This window comes from Hippopotamus amphibius, chromosome 16, assembly GCF_030028045.1.
Source record: "Hippopotamus amphibius kiboko isolate mHipAmp2 chromosome 16, mHipAmp2.hap2, whole genome shotgun sequence".
NCBI lineage: Eukaryota > Metazoa > Chordata > Mammalia > Artiodactyla > Hippopotamidae > Hippopotamus > Hippopotamus amphibius.
Genome location: NC_080201.1, coordinates 18271777 through 18293436, shown reverse-complemented (window position 1 = coordinate 18293436; position 21660 = coordinate 18271777). Strand labels below are relative to the sequence as shown.

General features: G+C 51.4%; 3 protein-coding genes across 9 annotated transcripts in view; 1 reads left to right on the top strand and 2 right to left on the bottom strand.

Annotated features, from left to right (window-relative positions):
- The window catches only part of NFATC3 (nuclear factor of activated T cells 3), a 126271-nt gene extending 111776 nt beyond the window's left edge, over positions 1–14495 (top strand). Inside the window, exon 11 of one of the 3 annotated variants that reach the window (XM_057710779.1) lies at positions 14466–14495. Coding sequence is in view for 1 of the 3 variants with exons in the window: in XM_057710776.1 (XP_057566759.1) it covers positions 5869–5990 (122 nt within the window). In the remaining 2 variants the exon portion in view is untranslated. Of the gene's footprint in view, positions 1–5868; positions 8775–14465 lie in introns of those variants that run through there. The other 2 variants (XM_057710776.1, XM_057710778.1) reach the window with 2 other exon arrangements.
- On the bottom strand, positions 8777–15976 carry ESRP2 (epithelial splicing regulatory protein 2). 5 transcript variants are annotated; one of them, XM_057710785.1, is made up of 15 exons: positions 15410–15976; positions 15193–15321; positions 13247–13360; positions 13017–13131; positions 12593–12691; positions 12311–12365; positions 12133–12276; positions 11923–12055; positions 11802–11844; positions 11343–11644; positions 11014–11226; positions 10711–10909; positions 10375–10561; positions 9890–10058; positions 8777–9814 (listed from the first exon to the last, which is right to left on the bottom strand). In XM_057710785.1, exons 1-15 carry the CDS (start codon positions 15605–15607, stop codon positions 9725–9727), a joined length of 2190 nt encoding a protein of 729 aa, XP_057566768.1. In that variant the 5' UTR covers positions 15608–15976; the 3' UTR covers positions 8777–9724. The 5 variants fall into 5 exon arrangements, with proteins under 5 accessions (XP_057566768.1, XP_057566764.1, XP_057566765.1 ...); XM_057710781.1 differs by having other exon boundaries at positions 12133–12243; XM_057710782.1 differs by having other exon boundaries at positions 12133–12240.
- On the bottom strand, positions 15793–21524 carry LOC130838031 (uncharacterized). Its single transcript, XM_057710818.1, has 5 exons — positions 21440–21524; positions 18494–18647; positions 16504–17091; positions 16023–16135; positions 15793–15896 (listed from the first exon to the last, which is right to left on the bottom strand). Exons 1-5 carry the CDS (start codon positions 21522–21524, stop codon positions 15793–15795), a joined length of 1044 nt encoding a protein of 347 aa, XP_057566801.1.
- Between the last annotated feature and the right edge of the window lie 136 nt (positions 21525–21660).

Below are 21660 nucleotides of genomic sequence, written 5' to 3'. Positions count from 1 at the left end.
ACAGCTCATTCTTGTGTGTAGAGATAGCATTCCAGTGGAATTTGAACATTTCTTGGATTAAAAAGTTGTTTTTTCTTACAGCAAATATTGCTAATGGCTCTGACTACTTCTGTTGTGGTGGCACAGGCAATCCAGGTGTTGGAGTAACTTGAGTCAGGGATGGTGGCTGCCACAAGTGGGCCACATGCTGTGACCTACATAACCTGTTAGGAGTGTCAAGAGCTGTTGACTCTTGTTCTAGGCTTTTAATTCACTTTACTCTTAAGGGGGGGGAGGTGAGAAAATTGTACATGAGGGGCAAAAAACTCTTTTATGTTTTTACCTTAAATTGGTGAAAAAAAATAAAGCCAACTCACATGCTTTGCAGAGTAGGACTTAAATCAATAAATTCATGCATATATACATTCAAAAGGAAGTGAAAATGAAACTGCAAGCATTGGACTTCCCTGGTGGCACAGTGGTTAAGAATCCACTTAACCAATGCAGGGGACACAGGTTCGAGCCCTGGTCTGGGAAGATGCCATATGCTGCGGAGCAACTAAGCCCATGCACCACAACTACTGAGCCTGTGCTCTAGAGCCTGAGAGCCACAACTGCTGAAGCCTGTGCTGCACAAGAGAGGCCACCATAATAAAAAGCCTGAGTACTGCAACGAAGAGTAGCCCCAGCTTGCCACAACTAGAGAAAGCCCACAGGCAGTAATGAAGACCCAAGGCGGCCAAAAATACATAAAATTTAAGAAATAAATAAAAATAAAACAACAGAAGACTAAAATCTTTGAAAAAAAAGAAACTGCAAGCATTAATTTTTTTAAGAAATAAGTACTGTATCAAAATTGCTAATGATTTACATATAAATTACATTATAGTTTTGTTTACCAGTAATAATTTTGATTTGCTCAAATTGACAAATCTTGGCCAGTCACATGAGAAGGCTGTCTCAGGAACCCAGAGGTGGGAGCTGGAGCCCAGAGCCCCCAACTTAAGCAAGAAATGAGGGGCAAAGGAGAGCAGTGGACTTGTATACCATACTGCACTCATGTTATTGCTAAAGGATGGTGAAAGGACTGCTTTGTTGCACTTCTGACTCCCTGGCCTAAAATTCATATTCAGTAGCTATTATTTGAGCATAATTTTTGTTGTTGTTTTGCCAAGTCCCCAGATTACATTAAAGATTCAATTGGGGACTTCCCTGGTGGCACAGTGGTTAAGAATCCGCCTGCCAGTGCAGGGGACACAGGTTTGATCCCTGGCTCTGGAAGATTGCACATGTCACGGAGCAGCTAAGCCCGTGTGTCACAGCTACTGAGCCTGCGCTCTAGAGCCCACAAGCCACAACTGCTGAAGCCCACTCGACTAGAGCCCATGCTCTGTAACAAGAAAAGCCACTGCAGTGAGAAGCCCGCACACCACAATGAAGCGTAGCCCCTGCTCGTCGCAACTAGAGAAAAGCCCATGCCCAGCAACGAAGACCCAACACAGCCAATAAATAAATAAATTCTTTGAAAAAGATTCAATTGGCATGTAATTTTAATCAGCACTCATAATTTATCAGGCACTAAGGATTCAGTGGAGAACAAGATAGACAAGTTCCTTGCCCTATTGGAACTTAAATCTATTGACTGATTATTATATATTAATATTATGTATCAAAGTATATTTGAGTATAGTCAGCTTGAGTGCTTCTTTGTGGAAGATCTTCTTGGCTTTATCCTAGTCTTAAAATCCTGAACTGTCAAGAACCTTCCAGGTTGCTTCAACTAAATGAAGTTAGGCACACTAGGCAAAAAAGAACAGCAGAACTTTGGTAAGGGGGAGCAGAAATAACACAGCTTTGATCAGGCATTTGCTATAAAGGTCACCACCTGACTTCTTCAGAAAATGATGTGTTTATCCTTATCATCAAAGTGTACTTGGTAAGTGGGTGGATAGTGCTGGTTATAGACCCTCATCATCAAGAAAATGTAGGCATTGAATTCCTCATAAAGACACAGGAAAACAATATATCACGTGGTTTTTGATGATGATAAAGCACCATTTTTAATCATCTTGTTTTAAAACTTGAACAGTGAGATAAGAATTGAAAAATGTGTGTTTCGTGGTGGCCTGGAATGTCTCTGAAGTTACCGTCTTTCGAAGGAATAAGCGACAGGAAAGATGACTTGAATGTGAGCTGGGTACTTGATTCTATATTTGGCTTTTTGCCACTGCTGTGAGACCGGTTTAAAATAGACACTGCCAAAATCAAAATCAGATGCCATGTGTTAGTCTTTTTTTTTTTAAATAAATTTGTTTATTTATTTATTGGCTGTGTTGAGTCTTCGTTGCTGCACACACAGGCTTTCTCTAGTTGTGATGAGCGGAAGCTACTCTTCTTTCTGGTGCACAGGCTCCTCATTGCCATGGCTTCTCTTATTGCGGAGCATAGCCTCTAGGAGCATGGGCTTCAGTAGTTGCGGCACGTGGGCTCAATAGTTGTGTCTGTCGGGTTCTAGGGCACAGGCTCAGTAGTTGTGGTGCACGGGCTTAGTTGCTTCGAGGCATGTGGGATCTTCCTGGAGCAGGGATCGAACCCATGTGCTCAGAGTTGGCAGGCGGATTCTTAACCACTGCGCCACCTAGGAAGCCCGCCATGTGTTAGTCTTAATAACATTCTCTGGTCCCTTTTCCTACCCCACCACTTAATGAACTTTCTGGGTGCTATTGCAAATAGCTCCCAAGTAATTGCATTGACTTTATTCAGTCATCAGAAATTGATGTTTCCTCAGTAGCAAAGTCCTTGTCCTTCGGGAGCTTACAGGCTATCTGAGAGACAGATAACACTGATGTCTGCTGATAATCTAATGCAGTTAGTAGTGTTAGAGGCCATGCACAGAGATCATGGGCCATCCTTGTGCTCTCTTAGCACGAGGCTACCCCTTAGACCCACATATAGAATTTCCACGCTGAAAACACTGTTCCCTTGTTGTTGTGACGGAGGTGCCAAAGGCTGCCTTGTCTATTTATGTCCCTTTATTTACTATATAAGAGGTTTTTAAAAAATCTCCATTATACTTATGAGGAAACTGAAGAGCAGAGCATTCCCACAACTTTTCATTTACGTAGAAACTATTTCAGTGAGTTATTTCTAGCAGTCAGGAGTCAGTTTAGATTAATTCCATCCTTCTTTTGCAAACCATCATGAATGGTCAGTAAATCCTAGCCTGGAAAATTTACTTTAAAAACATCCTTTATATGACAAAGACCTTCATAAGACTATACCAATGACCTTCAAAAATTGATCTCAGTTAGTGATTATTAGAGCCAGCCAACACTGCTTAATCTTCACTCTTTTGTAATTGGATTCCTTTAGCTCCTAGTCCTTCTTTACTATTCTACATTAAATACTAACCACAATCAAGCCAAATTTTCATCCTTCACTTCTTTGCCTTTCTGAGTGCTGCCACTTGAAAATTTGCCTGTTGATAAATCACAGACTTCTACCATTAAAGAGACATTATTAGTTTAACACCATCATTGTATACCTAAGGAAATGGGAATCTTAGATACATGAGGTAATTTGTCCAAGGACACACATGGAATTAATGGCAGAGCCTATATTCAAACCAAACCTAATTTCCAGGCCTTTCCTTTGCTTACATATTTGCTTTCCCAGGTCTTTTCTTCTCATCAAATCACTCCCACTTTTTTTTCCCCCAGCCTTTTGCTCTTCAGTGGAATTATGAAACTGCTCCCATACTTCCAGGTCTCTAGTAAGAAGGTGCATAAATCTCTTCTTGCTCTGACCATTCACTGTAGTCCCTTACCCATAGGATTTTTCTGTTTGGATGTTCTAATTTCCAAATTCAATTCCAGACCTAACCTACCACCTTCCTCCTCTACATTCCTCCTCAGCTTATTTCTAGTAGTGACAGCACTATCCTTCCTAGACTTAAAACCTTAGTGGTAGTGGTGAATCAGTCCTTTCCTCTCTCCCTCTTCTTACCATCATCATACTCACTCTTCGCACATTTGTCCAGGTCCTTTCATTTTCTTTGTCTAAATTATTTCCATGTTTTTCTACTCTTCTGGCCTTCAAGAAGTTGAATAGGTGTTTTGAAACTGATTCCACCATTTACTAAGCAAATTGTGTGAACTGGCAAAAGCCTCTATTAACTGATCAGTAATGTGGGGTAATAGTAATCTTAAAATGTGAAGATTAATTGAAATAGGATATAAATTTTCAGTTATAAAGTTTAATGTATGGATACTTAATAAATATTATGCTCAATAAATATGTGATGGAAAAATCTTTACGAATTTTTTTTTTTGGGGGTACACCAGGTTCAATCATCTGTTTTTATACACATATCCCCGTATTCCCTCCCTTCCTTGACTCCCCCCCCTTCTTTACGAATTTTGTGGCCAACCCAAGATTGGTGGAGTGAATGTTAGTTCCCTTCTCCTTACAGCCATAATGAGTACATGAGTTTGAAGAATTTTTTTCTTAACTACCTAAACAATAAAAAGATTAGATGTTAATATCTGAAGATTTTTTAAAATGATAATTAGTGTCTCCTTTGCTTTTACGATCACTTCAAATGCTAATTATAGAAATTTTTTTTGTCTCGGTCTATTTTTGTTTATAACAGCTGTATTGAGATATAATTCATTACTATAAAATTCATCTTTGCAAATATACAATTTAGTGAGTTTTAGTATATTCATAGAGTTGTGCAACCATCATCAGCATCTAATTTTTAAACATTTTCATTACTCCAGAAAGAAACCCCATACCACTGAGCAGTCATTCCCCATTCCTTCCTTCCCGTAACGTCTGGCAACCACCTATTTATTTTCTGTCAGTTCTGGCCACTTTATATAAGTGGAGTCAAACAATATATGACCTTTTGTATTTGGCTTCTTTCACTTAGTATAATGTTTTCAAGGTTCATCCACGTTGTAGCATGTATTAGAACTTCATTCTTTTTTAAGGCTGAATATTTCATTGTGTGGAATAGACTACTTTGGTGTTTATTCATTCATCAATGGTAGACATTTGGGTTATTTCCACTTTGGGGCTGTTATGAATAATGCTGGTATGAATTTTGAGTACAGGTTTTTATGTGGGTATATGTTTTTGGTTCTCTTGCGTATATGCCTAGGAGTGGAATTAGTATAGAATCTTTAGTTGATCAAGCAAAGAATTTTCATTTGAAACCAAAGAGTTCTCATGGTGAGAGAATTAAAGATTCTTATTTGGGGTGTTCCCTTCTATGTTGGTTCCTTAAGATTAAAACTCTTTGCACTGGACCTCACAGAAGACTGTGCTTCTTGAGGTGCTTGGCATATCATAGAAACCAACAAAATCAAGAGCCTCTTCTCAAAGGATCAGAAATAATACAAATGCCCCCACATAATAAAGGATGTTAGTATTAGCATAGGGTAACAAAATAACCCCCAAATCTCAATGGTTTACTCTCATCAAAGCATTTATTTTCATTCACTTTATATATAAGTTTCACTACAGGAATCAGAAAGGGAAAACTCTCCTAAAAGGATGAAAATTAAGGAAAAGTTAGATTAAGGTGAACACATTTCAAAAGTATTGAAGCAAGAGCCTTTAGAGTGAGGGTAAGAACGTTTCCCTTTTCTCTCAGACATTCCCATTCCCAATCAAAATTGAACTGAAAGGTAGAGAAAGGGGTCTGGAACAACTTTTGGAATGATGTTTCCATCCAGTTCAAGAGCAGGCTTCAGGCACTGCCTTTACCTTTATAAAAAGCTATGGAAAGAGAAAAAAATATCTTTGAAATACTGCTTGGCATTGAGCATCATAGGGTTAGTCACACAGAGGTCACTAATTACTCTTCCCTTTCTTGTTTTTCAGTGAACGAGGTAATTGGGAGAGACATGTCCCAGATTTCTGTTTCCCAAGGAACAGGGGTGAGCAGGCAGGCTCCCCTCCCAGGTCCCGATTCCCTGGATTTAGGAAGATCCGACGGGCTCTAACAGTGCTCACTGCAGCCTTGTGTCCACCATCATGTACTTCTCAGCATGTTTCTCTCCGTGGACCTTGGGTTTCCAACTCTGCAACCTTCAGGATGGAGCCAGGAGTTGGGATCACCATATGTGGGGAAAGCAGCATTCCTCCAACTCAGGCCTTGGGTAGATTTTGTAAAAGAACAGGAGCAGCACAGGCTGTTTGATCTTTGGGGAAATGAGCTTTGCTTTTTATATTTAAATAGGATACTTTTATATGATGGGTGCTTTGAGTGTGAATGCAGCAGGCTCTCCATTTCAGAGGTGCTGCTTTTGCAGGTGAACTGGTTGCTTAGCTAGGATTGGTGATTTGTACTGCTTTATGGTCATTTGAAGGACTCTTTAGCTTTGATGATATTTTTAAAGTAGAAACTTTTGATAAAACCTTCCAGAGGCAAACATAAAAGAAAAAAATTCTCCCAAGCCCACACCTGTGCCTCAGAAACTCAGCATGTGTCCTGAAGTCTTTCATAGATTCATAGGAAGTAAAGCCAAATGTAGCTCATACCTCTTTATAAAAGTAAACTGTTAGATAAAATGAGACCATTCCAATCATTGAAGTATTGGAATATAAAATGACATTCCAGAGCATAGCATTTTTGTAACTTTCTAGGTAATCTTCCTGCAATCTCTCCATACTGTCTCCATGTTGAAATTGCTTTTTTCCCTCAGGGCCTTGGGTAAGATAACTACATGTAAGGGAACTTTGAAAGGTGGGGTTTTTTAGCTTGGTAGCTTTAATTCCCTGCCATCCTACAAACAGGTGGACTGTGGAGTACTCTTCCCTTATGTGTCCTCTGGTCCCAGACCTCTTCCAAGTGGAAGCATCTGCATTTGGCTGCCAATCTAGTGATGGTTTGTCTCGGCAACTTTGCTGCTTCTAGCTTATCTCTAGAGGCCAGGCTGTGTCAAAAGCTAAGCACAAATGAGCTATGCTTTCAAGACAGGCGCAGAGAACATTCAGGATTCCAGATGAGAAGCTTTTAAGATTTATGCTGGCAGGCTTTTCCCTCATTCTGTTTACAGCCTAAAATGATTCTGGCCTACCCTGTCCCATCTGCATGGCCTAAAAAACAGTCTTTTTCTAAAAGGCTTTGAGGCAAATCCAAAAATGAGGTAGCATTATAAACCTGACCCTCCACACCAAAGATGCCCTGGTGCTGCTGCTGGTAAGGCTGGTGCCCAAGGAGGGGCCAGCAAGGAACTCCAGCCTGCTGTCTACCAAAGGAGTTGCCCAACTTGGGTGCTTTTTTCAAACCCTGCTCTTAACCCTCCCCTTAATGGGATTAGTTTCCCGTTCCAAGGCTTGGGCCTATTTCAAAGCCCCTGAAGTTTGCAGTATGTTTTCAAATGAAATCTACTTTTATTCAGGAAGCAAATTTTCTGAGTGCCTACATGTGAGACAGTGTGCTGCACTGGTCAGAGGCTTGATGCTGTTATTCCAGGGGATTGTGGGTCCTAGATGCCAGGACTCTCTGCTGAGGCCATCCGAGGCCCGGGTGGAGGGAGCCAGCTCGTTGCCTACCACCTCTAGTCAACCAGTTAGGAGCTGTTGACCCAGGATGAGGAAGTATGGTCTTTTTTTTCCCCTCTAAGCAATGATGTTTTAGATTTCTCCCTAAAATTAGTTAGAAAGAAATGCCTATCCTTCAGCAAATCACTCTAGTCCTTCTTGGAGCGCGGTGTTTTCACATTTTCTTCGAAAGTGAGTTTTGTGTCACAGAGTGTGGATAGTGAGATTTGCTTCAGGGCCTGTGGTTGGAAGCCCAGAGCTTCTTTTGGGGGGGGTGGGGGGCCTGGGGGTTGCTGGCCCTCTTGAGATGAAGTTCCAGAGAGCTAGCCTAACTTGCTTCCACCCTCTTGCCGCTGGTGTAGCTGCCTCACATGGGGTTCTTGCTCGTGAGAGCTTCCCTTGTGAGACCCTTTGGGGGTTGCTCTGCTGCCCTTAAGAATAAAAGCCTCTATGATCCAGAGTTGCTATGCACCAAATTTTGATGCCTTTTAAATACCTTGATGCCTGTAGCACTAGAAATGCTTTCCTATTCAAAATAAAAGTTAAATTTTAAAATAGAGCTTTGTATACTATGTAAGCAGTTTTGTATCAGCTTTGTAAAAGCTTTGGTGTAAGAGACAGTATTTTTTGGCTTTGTAGATAAAGATCTTAATTTTTGTGCAACATAGTGGTGTTACAGCACACATCCATTGGACTATGCAAATTGATTTCTAGTTACAGCACTGAACAACTGGGCATGTGCTGGCACACAGTCCTTCCCCTCCAGCCCCTGCTAGATCTTGGGTTGAGGAATGGGATGAGCAGCCTTCTGCTTACTGGAGATGCACAAAGAAACATGGCTGAAAACAGCTTTTAAAGGAACAGATGTCTTCAAGTTCGAGTGTGGTGCTGCTGCCCAGAGTGCAACCCACCCTTGCCCAGGGTTAGCCACTGTCACCAGAGCTCTGCTGAGTCTGGCTGTAAAGCCCTGTTTTTGATACTCAGAACAGATGGTCATCTGTAAGGCTCAGATGGGTTCAAGTTGAAACCTTGTATTTTAAAAAATGGATGATGTTCAATTAAGGAACTGATTCTCAGTTATGTTTACAGCACTTGAGATTGTGTTTTCTTGTACATTTTGTATTCAAAAACCTTTTATAGGAGTATAGTGCTCCTTACACAAATACAAAGGGAAGAAGAGCCAGCAATTCAGGCTCCTCAGTTACAGTGCTGAAATAATAAACTATGACAGGTCAACAGTCTCCTTGAAATCTGCCTGAGTGTTCCTCTGCATGGGGCTGGTGTGGAGCCCCTCACCCTGTGCCAAAGTGAAGGGCACTTTGGCTTTTAAGAAGTCCACTTGGTTAAGAACCTTTGTTTATTTTACGGAGAAGAGGGTAGAGTTCCAAATTCCTTCCAGAGCTTCAGTTCGGCACCCTCTAATGGGTGCAAAGGACATTCCAAGGTGTCTGCTGAGTTCAGGACAACTGACCTGCCCAAGGTGTGCATGAAAAGTAAGCAGAAGTCCCTTTAAAAGTCAAGCCTGAGTTTTCATGTGAGGGCCTTCTGCCCCCTAGTGTCCTCTGGGGATACTGCAGTACAGTCCATCAAAACAGCCTGTGATTTTTGCCACCTGATATTCCTTGTGCCAAGCTAGAGGGGGGTTAGCATCCTTAGGTGGGACTACCCCTGGCACAATGTGGCCACAGAAGTCCAAGTATCCTGGGGACTGGGGCCAGCGCTCTCTGCTACCCTGCCCCCCACCAGAAGGGACAGGGGAAGGTAGAACATTGGGATCTTTACTGAGAAGCTCCCTAGAGTCATATACTGAAGGCACCAGGGCTTACATTTTTCAAAAGAAAGCAAGCCTGCTGTGGACAGCAGCCCTGCGGAATCTGTAGGCATGGACCATAGCCAGAACAGAACAAAGGCTCTCTGTGTGCTACTTAGGAGGCCCAGATCAGATCACTGGGAGCAGGGTAGCACCATTCCACCCCCAGCCCTCCATTTAGGGTCCAGCCATCATCCTTGGGGTGAATAGGCAGAGTGATAAGTAGGGGGATGGAGCTGGGGCTTGAGCTCCTCTGGGGGCCTTCTGAGAATTTTGACAAGCCAGAAAGAAGCCACCGGGTTGAGGGCGCTGATTCTCTGGATGCAGGAGAGTCCCGTTAGCTGAGGACATCAGCCACCTCTTACCTCCTGGCTCCCTCACCTACAAACACACCCATTCTTTGGGGGCCTGCAGCACAGTGCGAGGTGGGTCACCAACAGGCATCAGACTGGTGTAGTCATCAGGGGCTAGCTGCAGAAGTGACAGAGATTTAGGCAGGGAGCTCCAGGCTCAGCCAGGTTCCCAAGCCCTCCAGCCACACCTCACCTGGTAGGCCTGGAAGACGCTGAGCAGATCCTTCATACCAGCTGTATATGGGACACCCTGCTGCATACGGACCAGGGCTCCTGGCTGGGACAACACTGAGGTGGGAGCAGAGGCCAGGGCAGCAGGGGGCGTGGTGAGGTAGCCCACAGTGGTGGGGGAGACTGGGGGGCTAGGGTGGGAAAGGCAGAGATTTAGTAGTGCCGTGCCACCTGTGGCCTAGACCAAGACCTACCTGCCTCTTCCCTTGCCTCTGCCTTGTGTTCGTTTCATTTCCTCCGCCCTAAAACCCCTGCCTCTACAGAGTAATCTCTATTCTAGTTTGTAGATGGCATCCATCAGCCTTCACCTGTCACTCCCTTGTTGTCTCAGAATAAAGTCGACGTTTCAACAGACCTTGAGTTATCTGGCCCAGGAAGCGGATCATGACCCTCCCCCAAGCCAGGACAAGGGGGCAAGACTGTGAGGTTCTCTTAGCAGCCGGGTACCTGGGGTAGTAAGCTGTGTAGTTCATGTAGAGTTGAGTGGCTGGCCCTGGGTAGTAGGCAACCGGGCTGGGGGCAGCGGGCACCCTGGCAGCTGGGAGCAGTGCTGAAGAGGGGTACAGAGCTGCGGTCTCTGTGGGAATGAGTGTTGGGGTGGCTTGGAAGGTGGCGTAGGCAGGCGGTGAGAGGCCTAGAGGCAGAAGCAGACAGTGTATCTGCAGGGAGCCCAGCACTGCCCTGGGTGGGGCAGCCAGAAGGGAGTCCCCAGTGTAGAAAGTGAGGGTTTTAACAGCCTGGCCCCCACATGCCTCCTTCTTCCCCAGCCCCTGGGATACTCACAGGGCAGCTTGCAGGGTGGAGGGGACATGCCACTGCGGCCCAAGGTGCCCCCCATCAGGACACGGCTCATCTCCTCTGTGGAGCAGGGGACCACCTCCACATAGCGTTCCTTCATTGCTTTCTTGTGGCAACGCTGAGCAGCAGCTAGGGCCCGCTCTGCTGATGTCATCTGGATGAAGGCGTCACCCGATGGCCGGCCCTGTGCACATCTTGTAAGCAGTCTGTCAGGTGCAAGAATGCCTTCCTCCCAACCACACCCCCCTCCGTAACTAAAGGTGCCCCCCCAACTGGCAGCAGCTTTACCTGCTGGTTGAGTACCATGTGCACACCGTGGGGCCGAATGTCAGCCGCTGCCTCCCCTAGAAAGCTTAGGATGTCCTCGATGGTGGCCGTGTAGGGCAGGCCTCGAAGGCGTACACAGTCTCTCCCGGTCCCAGCTGCCAGTGGGAAGGGGATGGGCAGCAGTGGAGCAGTCAGTGTGGGAAGGAGTGGGCCAGAGGCATAGCGGTTCAAGACCTAGCAGGGAAGGAAACAACAGGCTGGTTATGCCAAGAAGGGCAGGGCCAAGGAAGGGATGGAAGGGGCACCCTGGAGAAGCACATGGGGGTAGGGGGCGCCCTTGGGTGGCTCACCTGCTGCACCTCGGCTGCAGTGCTCCGGAAGAGTTCAATGTATCGCTTACCCAGCATGCCCTTATGCCTGCGTAATGCAGCCTGTGCCAGTTCCTCACAGGCGAAGAGGGCAAAAGCATCACCAGTGGGCCGGCCATCAGGGTGGCGCACAAAGAGCAGCCCATCGGCGCCCCCAGTCACTGGGCACTCTGGCCCCAGGAAGCCTAGCACGTCTGCTGGCCCAGCTGAGAAGGGCAGTCCCCGCAGCCGCAGGATCACTTGGTCTTCCCGAGACAGGAAACGAGCCACTTCTAGTGATGTGCCTTGGTGGGGGGCGAGGGAGTCGCCTATTGACTTCATTTGTGCGCTTCCAAATACCCACCCACCCCTAGCACACAGGAGCAGAAAGGCAGGGGGGCACTGGGGAAGGAACATGGATCAAGAACAGAGGGAGGTAGGCGCTGTTGGGAGCACACTCACCCCCTGCAATCTTTACAAACTCCTCTCCTGTTGCTTTATATACCTGTGGAAACAGCCTGTGAGTCTCATGCCCTCCCGGCTTCAGCTCTGCCCTGCTCTGCTCCCAAGCCCGGAGCCCCACCTCGATATAGCGGACACCCATGTGGTGCTTGTGTCTCTGCAGCGCTAGGTCCCGCTGCTCGCTGTCCACAAAACGGATGAGGGCCTCACCATTTCTGCGGCCCTGGGCGTTGAGGCACAGTGCTACACCACCCCTGTGGAGCCAGTGTTGCGTTAGTGCCTCCTGGGTATAGGCCTGCCCTCCTGGGCCCACCCGTCCTGCTGTACCCACCTGGCAATATTGAGCCCTTTGAAGAATCTAGCCACGTCCTGGTCTGATGACTGCCAGGGCAGCCCACGAGCCCGAACCACAGTCTCACTGTCCACCACGTTGGCCTTGCTGCTATGGAGGCAGGGCACCGTCAGAGCTGTCCAGCTGTTGTCACCCCCAGCCGTGCCCCCTCACTCACCAAGGCCCGGTCTCATATTTCTGCTTTACCACTTCGGGCTTCGAAAACAGCTGACCTGAGAGGAGAGGGCATGGGGGTCAGCAGGGTCTGGTGGAGGGGGGGGTCTCCCCACCAAGCTCTGCAAAGAGAGGACAGTTGAGGGGGATGAGGAGGGAACAAAGGGGCTTTCACCTTGTGGTCTCTCAAAGAAGGTGACAAATGGGGAGGAGAACTTGAAGGAAGTAACAGGCAGACAATCACCCAGCCCTGAGAACAGGTGAAAGGTGGTGAGGGGAAGCTTACCGCTGGGCCCATCAAGCAGGTGGAGGATGACAGCTACCATAGTCTTCACTTCCCACACCCCAAAATCATCCTCTGTGGCATCTGTCTCCAGCCCCAAGTCTATGAGCAGAGAAATAACAATGAGGAAATTCCAGCATGAGAGGGCAACCCACATCCACCAGGGCTCAAGTGCCCTACATAGACACATGCAGAATCCTGGCAAACACATTTGTTTTGGCCCAGCTCATGTATACCCTTACAGGTTCCCAACTCAGACATATGTAGATATATGCCCACATTCCAAATGTGCCCCAGCACAGAGACATGCAGTCAGGGACTCAGCAGGTAAACTTCCACGTGTCGTTCAACCCACCAGCATGCACGTACTCAGACACATTCAGCCTACAGCCGCCTCTCAACCCTAACCCTGCTAGGTTACAGATACCCTGTGCCATGGTGGCCACAGTGAGGTCCCTGGCAGGGCTGGCGCTCGGGTGCTGCACGTGGAACTCTCTGCGGAGGTCGTAGAAGGAGAAGAATGTGTCGGGGAGCACCAGGTTCTGGGGGCACACGGGAATGGGGATGAATGGGGGGAACTGAGCTGCCCTGCCCACCCCCATGACAACGGGGGTCCTGGGAACCCTACCCCCTGTTGTGCCCTAAGTGGTGGCATACCTTCCTGGAGGCCTCAGGGTGCAGGACCTGTCGCAGCAGCTGCTGCCCATCAGTGCAGAGCATGTAGGGGCCCCCGCCCAGCAGAGCCACATCCCCGCTCACCAGCTGTGAGAACTGGGAATAGGGAGTGGAGAGAAAGACAGAGGGACTCGGACTTCCTAGGTAGCGCAGTGGTTAAGAATCCTCCTGCCAATGCAGGGGACATGGGTTCGAGCCCTGCTCTGGGAAGATTTCACATGCCACGGAGCAACTAAGACCTGCGCCACAACTATTGAGCCTGTGCTCTAGAGCCCATGTGTTGCAACTATTGAAGCCCACACACCTAGGGCCCGTGCTCCACAAGAGAGGCCACTACAATGAGGAGCCTGCGCACCACAATGAAGAGTAGCCCCCACTCTCAGCAACTAGAGAAAGCCCGTGTGCAGCAACGAAGACCCAACGCAGCCAATAAATAAATTTATTAAAAAAAAAAAAAAAGACAGAGGGACTCATAGCTAGGCAGGCAGCGGGAGGGAGGGCGCAGGCTTGCAAAGCTGGTTCAGCCAGATGTTCAGCCCTATCCTGACTGGGGAGGAGGTGGCCATGCCTGTTGGTCCTGACTCTGTGTTCTCCTCCCCCAGTCCACTGTCACCTTCTCCAGGCCAAATGGGAGCAGTCACATATCACCCAAGCCCCCATCACACACACTCCAGGAGTCTGGAATAGGGCCAGAGCAAACACCTGGCAGAGTGGGACAAACCAGGTGGGAAGGGGTGGGGCAAAGCAGGTTAAACCTGTCCCTGACCAGGCACCACCCTCAGACAGGTGGGGGAGGCCCAGTCCTGTCTGAGGCCCAGCCTCCTCATGGTCAATGGCAGCTCCGCCCCCTACGTCTGACCAACGGGGTGGGGGGGGTGGAGGGGTGGGCAGAGAAACTCCAAGGACAGAGCTCCACACCTGGACAGCATGAGCTTTGACCCAGACCCTATCGACCGGCTGGCACTGAGCTGTTTGCTCACAGAGGGGGTGGGAAGCTGCCCAGCCCCTCCCCCATCCTCTATCCCTGCTGGAGAACAGGTATAAGCACAAACCACAGGCCCAGGAACCTCTCCTAACCCCAGCTTTACAGTCTGAGGCTGGCAGAGCAAGGCAACCCAGCACACCCCCCAAGTGGGGCTAGCTTGGGTGTCCTTCTGGAACAGACTCAGGTTCGACATCTTTGTGCCTGTTTCCTCTTCAGGAACCACCAGGAGTTGTTGGAAGATGAAAGAATTTGTGCTAGTAAAGCACTTTCACTCATTCCACTCAAGACTCAGGCACAGGGTGAGCGCAGTAACGAAGATAAGAAAAACAGCAAAGGGAACCGCCTCCCACTTCAGCCAGGAGGCACCCCAGGCCTTTGCACTCAGGAGGCAGGTAGCCTCCAGGCCGGGTCTGGACAGCGCCCACGCCTGGCCAGGCGGCGGGGACATGCCTGGACGAGCAGCTTACACCTGGCGGCGTCTGCCTCCAGGGCAGACACCGCCCTGCGGCCCCCGCTCCAGCTTCTCCCAGGCGGGTGGGTGGGCCAAGGACGCAAGCGGCAGGGACCGTGACCTATGGCCAAGTTTGCGCCCTTTCAGCTTCCGGCCGCTGTTCTGGGAGACCTGGCCAAGCAGGTTCCCAGAGCCGTCTCAGCCTAGCTCCCCGCCGCAGGCCGGGGACTCTGGGAGGGGTCTCGCAGCCTCCATCTCCACCCCCTCAGTAGAAGCGGATCACTGGAAAGTCCGAAAAGACGCCCCCCTAGGAATGGCTGGCACACGCGGACACACGCGGGAGTCGCTGAAAGTTTGAAACAACAGGAACCCGTCCTACTGCCTCGGCCAGTCGGCTGTGGTGCGCCAGGCCTCGCCTCCTGCCGCCTCTCCCGCGGAGAAATGTCCCTGCAGCCCGGCCGTGCCTGCGTTCACCCCGGCCCCGGCGCTCACCTGCTGCAGCACCTTGTCCAGCGGCTCGGCCCGAGCCAGACTGTCGGCGCTCAGGCCGCTCGCCTCGCGGCACTGCGGGCTCAGTGCGGCCGCCTCGGCGCGAACCAGTGACTTATGCAATGTCCCCACCTGCGAGCGGCGGGGAAAACCGATCAGCCACTGCTCCTTTCGGATTCTGGAGCTCCCTGGAGATCCCACCGCCCCCTTTCCACCCTACCTGGCGGCTCCGCGGCTCCACCACTTGCCAGACTAGGAGGATTAGATCGGTCTCATCGGAGCCCAGGTCCGGCCCCAGCGCACCGGCCGTGGCCCCGAACAGTACGACCAGGGGTCCAGGCCCGGGACGGGGGTCCGCAGCGGCGTCTGCGGCTGGGTTCGGGCCTGGGGGTGCTGGCTGGGGTGGCGGCGGAGTCATGGCCGCAGAGGAAGGGGGCGCTCGGCCAGACACACGCGGACCGACGAAGCGCACGCACGCACCGACCGACGGCGGACGCGGATCGGCTTGGGCGGGACACCGTGTGTTGGGGGCGGCACCTGCGGCCCGGCTGGCGCAGTGGGCGCTGCCGAGACCCGCCCGCGGCGCCCCGTGGGGCGGGGCGGCTACCGGCCCCCGCCCTCTCTGGGCGAGTTACCTGTCGGCCCCGCCGGCCACGTGACCGTGGGCGGCTCCGGGAACCGTGGGGGAGGGCCGCTAGACTCTAGCCCTGGACGCGCACACTCACACGCTCACCCTGGACTCTAGCTCAAGACCCGGACCCCCACTCCCCCAGCGGACCCTGCCAGACTTCTGGGGCGACACCCCTCTCCCTCCCCCACCCCCCCCACCAGGCCTCCGCCAAGGAAAGTGCAAAACCAGTGGCCTTCTTCAGTCCGTAAGGGTCCACTGGACTTGTGAAAATCACCAGGAGGCACCCTAGAGGCTGTGGGAGTCACGACGGCCGATCTGGAGGGGTAAAAGAAGTCACCCAGGGTCAAGGGGGGCGGTAAGAGTTACCAGGTATCACCCAAAGACTTGCAGGGGACTGCCCGTGCTCAACTGGGGTGGGGGGAAGGTGGCAGGGAGCACAAGCGATCATGAGAGGCATTGGGGGATTCACCAGAGGTCAGTGGGCAGAGTTTGTGCACACAGGTGAGAAGGCTGGGCCTTAGCCTGGCTCCAAGAAGTGCCCACGGTGCCAAAGCGCGGTCGGAGATGCTCAGGCCTCGGTGCTGGGGAAGGAAGAAGCGCGTCTCACACAACCCCCGGCCCCAGCTCCCTAGAGCGGCTCTATAGACGGCGCTGAGCCGGATGGTCCCGACAAGGAGCCTCACCCTATCCCACGTGAGAACTGCGGCCTATTTTTGTCCTCCCCCCTTGACAACAGGAGATGAGTGTGCTGGCCGGTGGGGGCTAGCGGCAAAGTGCAATGTGCGTAAAGGGGCCGCCATCTCTTCTCTTCTTCGGCCAATCCCTCGTGGAGGGCTCCCAGCACCTTTTCGCCCCGTCGGGCTTGGTGAGGCTCCTTTACCGCGAGTTTCCAGGCCTCCCCGGACTTCCCCAAATTCTCCCTTTTATGTGACTGAGAAACTGAAGAAGAATCCAGCGGGAAGAAGGGGCTCCAGCCCGGCGGGAGCAGACACACAGGGTTTCCGAGCGGGAACTGGGGCGGGAGCCGCACCTCACGCTGTCGGAGAAGCTGGACGCAACGTTCGGACCTTCGGACAACTGAGAGCGAAAGAGCCCGGCATAGAGGGGGCGCCTCCGAGGCCTTGCTCACTAATTCAGTCTGCACCGCGTCCCCATTTGGCGGATAAAGAGACTGAAGCGCCTGGGACACGACGGTCGGGAGCGAGAGGGAGCGGCTTCGGGAAACCAGCTCTTCTCCTCGGGGTATAGGCGAGTGTCGGACCTCCTCTGCCCTGGATTATACCGCCACCCCACTACCAGCCCGCTTTACCCCACCCCCTGGACGCGCTAAGCCAATCAGGCCCAGGGGGAGGAGGAAATGCGCTCTTCGGGCACCACCCTCCTCTAGATAAACCTGGAATGTCAAATATTTGTTGGGTGGGCGGGGCGCAACGGCGAGGTAAGGCCCCTCCCCCACCCAGCCAGGAGCGCGCGTGCGCCAAGCTGAGTCGGTCCTTCCTCCCGGCCACTCCCTTGCAGCTAATTGCATTTAAACCCCAGCATCTCCTAAAACTTCCTTGGCGTGCATCGCCCCTTGTCTGGCTCCAGTCTGGTCTCTGTTCCTAGACGACAGACCCCCGGGCCATCCGGGCGCAACCTGATCTAAATCTCACCCTTTCTGGCGCCCACCTCCATTCAACCTCTAGACCTTCGCGCGGGGCCCTGCCATATTCTTCCTTCAGCGCGGGTCTCAAAGCCAGGTTCCCAGGAAGCCTTCCCCTCGAGGTGCCGTCCTGAGTGCATTCCCACTGGAGACTCATTCACGCGTGTACAGGACCCTGCGGGGTAGTAAACCGAAGAGTGGGGTGGCTCCCCCAAAACCCCGGTGCACCTGTCCGACCACCTCCACACACAATTCCCGATGTTTGGACTCTTGAAAAACTAAATTCGCTGAAACAACGTTGGGTCCTCTGCTTTGCTGAGCTCCCTTTCTCATCTTCAGATGGATCCTCCCAGATCACCCCATTAATACTAAACAGCCCACACTCTTGTACCCCAACCGGCTCTCACTTCTCCTTTCTGCCAGCACTAACGTGATAAATCGTTTGTCTCGCTACCCCACCATCCACCCACCCGCGAGAATATCAGATCGTGGAGGAAAGGCTCAACCCCAGAGCCTATCACAGGGCCTTTCTGGCACATAGTAGTAGCTCAAGAATGAATGAATGGTTGACTAAGCTTTCTTCCTGTATTACATAAATAGTAACTTTCCCGGGGCCACAGGGCCTTTGCACTACAGTCTCATCTGTGCCCTTTCCTCCCCTCCCAACACGCCCTTTTCCTAGTTAACCCCTGCTCTTCCAAACTGTACTCTGGGAAAAAGGCACTTGGTCCTGCGAGCCTGCCGGCCAGCTAGCAGAATCCCATCCTCACTTAAGCCCTTGGACGCCCGCCACTAAGGCAGCCGGCGCTACAGCCGTAGGTACGTGAAGGTCCGGGCAGATACGGGGTGGGGTTCCTCACCTGAAGAGTGTGGCTCTTCTCGTGGACCTCCAGGGCGTGTAGGAGTGATGTAAAAGCACCCTCCTCATTCCCTCCCGAGAGAGATTCCGCTGTCAAAGAGGGTTCGACGCTGGGTGCTTGCTTGGGGTCCATTGCAGCGATCCACAATCGCCGGCCCAGGCCCATTCTCACTCTCTGTGGCCAGCGGCCTCTAGCTGGGGCAGCTGCGACCCTTCCTTACTTCCCAGGCCTCCAGAGTAGCAAGCGCGCTGTTTCCCTGGGGTTCCCATCTCCACGCCTTTGCAGCCGAATAGCCGCTGAGTACCCACCAGAGGGCGCACTGATTCTGTCGGCGGAACGAGGTGTTGCGGGTCAGGGAAAGGAGCTGGCGTTGGAGGGCCGGACAGGAGGACGCCCCATGTGAAAGGGGAAGCCCTTGACACCGCACCCCCACCCTCAACCCAACCCCGGCCACTTAGCTTCCGCTTGAGAATCTTCGAGGCTCCTGGCTGTCTGGACATAGACAAAATGTTTAAGCTTCGTTTTCAGGGCCCTCAAACTTCTCGGTTCCACTTTCACCCACCACTGTGCTCCACACAGCTGTGATTCTTCAGGTCTCCAGGCTGCTGCATATGCTAAGCTCCCTGCTTGCAGCACCCACGTAACTACTCATCCCTTTGTTTTCCTGGCACACTCCTACTTATCCTTCAAGACCTATCTCTAATTATTCTTCCTCCAGGCAGCCTTCCTTGATGCCTAGGCCAGGTTAGAGGCCCTGTTCTGAGCCCCTTGCCCCAGGGTTGTGTCATGATTGGGTCGGTGTTGGCCTCTCATGGCTCCAGGAAGGCTCTAGTAGCAGAGGAGTAGGGCACTGCTGAGCTGTGAGCTTTAGGGAGAATCATTTGCCTCCAAATAGGCTCAGCTCTGGCTGCCACACCAGCTCAGAAGCCCTAGTGTTGATTGGGTTGCCCCAAGCCCAGCCACCTACCCGGTTCAGGTAGGGAAGCTGGGAGCTTGGGCAAGGGAGAGGGGACGTAAAGGGCCCAGTTACAGAGGAGGGGCAGAGGCTGTTGGCTGGATTCTCACCTGAGGAAGATACCATAACTGGCCTGGCTCTTCAGTCTCTGGGTTTATTCCCACCTCCAGCCTTTGCCCAGAATGTCCTCCTCCACAGGAACACTATCCCTGTTTCCCAGAACTCACATCCAACCTTGTAGACCTCAGTCTCTTATTCTCTAGGTCTGACAGGTACCAGGACCCTATCCTGGAAAGGGGGAGGGCTGTAGAGAAGGGGGTTCATCAATCATTCATTCAACATATGTTAAGCACCTGCTGTGTGCCAGGGATTAGGACAAATGAGGGGCTTGCCCTTCCAGCAGTTATATTCTAACGGGAGCTAGGCAGGAGCTGCTTCAAAGCCAGAGACCATGTCTGGGCTGAGACCTAAACGCAGAGCTCTGATGGGTCCCCAAAAGGGGGATCTGCAGAGTGGTCCCAGTGCAACAAGTGCAGAAGTCCTGAGGGAGGATGAGGTTGTCCTGTTCTAGGCAGCAAGGAAGCCACTGAGGCTGGAGATGAGAGAGTTGGGGAAGATGGAGAGTGGAAGTTGGGGGAAACCAAAATACCCACCAGGGTCCTCACTCACTATGAGAGAGATGCATGTGATGCATGCAATGAGAGGGTCATAAATGGGGTTAGGTGGACAGGAATAGGGCCTGATTTAATGTTTAATGCCACAGGAATAAGGGCATAAATTGGGACATCAGTAAGGAAGCTACTATGGAGATGAGGGTAATTTGGCTTTGGGAGGGTAGAGCTGGCAAAACTTGGTGACCACCTAGTTGTGGGTCTGAGAGTCAAGGAGGTATCTAGAGTCCAGGATGACCCCTGGTCTGCAGCCCAGGGGATCATGTGGATGGTGGGGTCAAGGTGAAAATGAGAGAGCCTCGCCCTCTGACCCCTCTCCACAGTGCCAGCACTGGTTATTACTGACCAGAACTTGGCACCCCCTCCCCCAATGGCCATGGTCCTAACATCTTCAGGGCCTATGGGAGTGGGGCAACCAGCGACTGCTCCCAAGATTAGGGCCACGCTTTGAGGAGCCAATGGGCATCTGAGGCTGCTGGGCTGACAAGACATTCAGACTTGTCCAGAGTCCAAGGAAGCCAGGCTGTCCTGATTCCTACCCTACCCCCACTTAACGCTTGGCTCTGGACTCCTGCCTGTTCCTAACCCCGGCAGAAGGGTCTCTATGGTCTCCCATACTGGGCCTACACCAGATCGGTCCTCAGCAGCCCCTCTGCTGGGGCCTGGGTTGGAGGTGAGAGAGGCATGGGTTTTGAAAGGGGGTCCCTGGGCCAGGGTCTGAGGTGGGAGATAGTTGGATGTTAAGAGAGGAGGGTATCCCAACCACAAATGTGTTTCACTGAAAGAACACAGGAGGGGCAGGCCAAGATGGTGAGTAGATTCATTGAGGGTCACTGCAGAGAGGCTGGAAAGGGTCAGCCGTTGACCAGACAAAAGAAAGGAAGAGAGGGAGGAAGGAAGGGGCATGATAGAGGTCTTGGGACCAGCCAGGAATGACCAGGGTGTTGACTGGCTCTCAGGAGGGGGTTTGTGAAGGATTAAGACCTCCAGTCCCTAAACATGCTGGTCACTCTATTCCAGAGTGACACATGGAACCAGAATATTACTGGTTGTCAAGTCTTAGCCCACTCTATTCGCCTCTGATTCCATGCGCAGAGAGTCTGTGTCCTCTCTGGATCCCTGGTTTGTGAGGGGTGGAGACACATGAGACCCCAACACCCCTTCCGGTCTTCAGGGTAACTAAGCGATGGACTGGTGCAGGATTGAGGCTCAAACCCACTCTTAACCCGGCAAGCAAACTGTTCAGTTGCGGGGGGTGGGAGTGGGATGGGGAGGTGATTCCGGACTCCAGACCCTGAAACAGGCAGTCTGAACTCTCACTGGGAAGCGAATCATGCTGACCTGGCCGGATCCCGGGTAGACGGCAGGGGGCCCCTGGGCCAGTGGAGCCTGAACTGAGGTGCCCTCGGGGTAGGGTGCAAAGAACCGGCTTGGGAGTTACTCAAAGGTTCTGGTCAGTCTCCTCAGGCTCAAGAACAGCCCGGGGCTCACTACTCCCCTTTTTCCTCTTGCTTTGACCCGGGTAGCTCAGCAGCGGCGAGCACTGGACCCTGAATTCCCATTCGGCCCTGTGCATTCTCGATCCCTCGTCAAGGAGGTGCCAGGAATCGGGGATGAGGGTTGCGCAGCGTAGACTTAGGGTACCGAGGGCTGGGCTGGGTCCCAAGCAGAGGAGAGCTGGGTCGGATGAGCTGAGATCGCGCTGGAAAGCT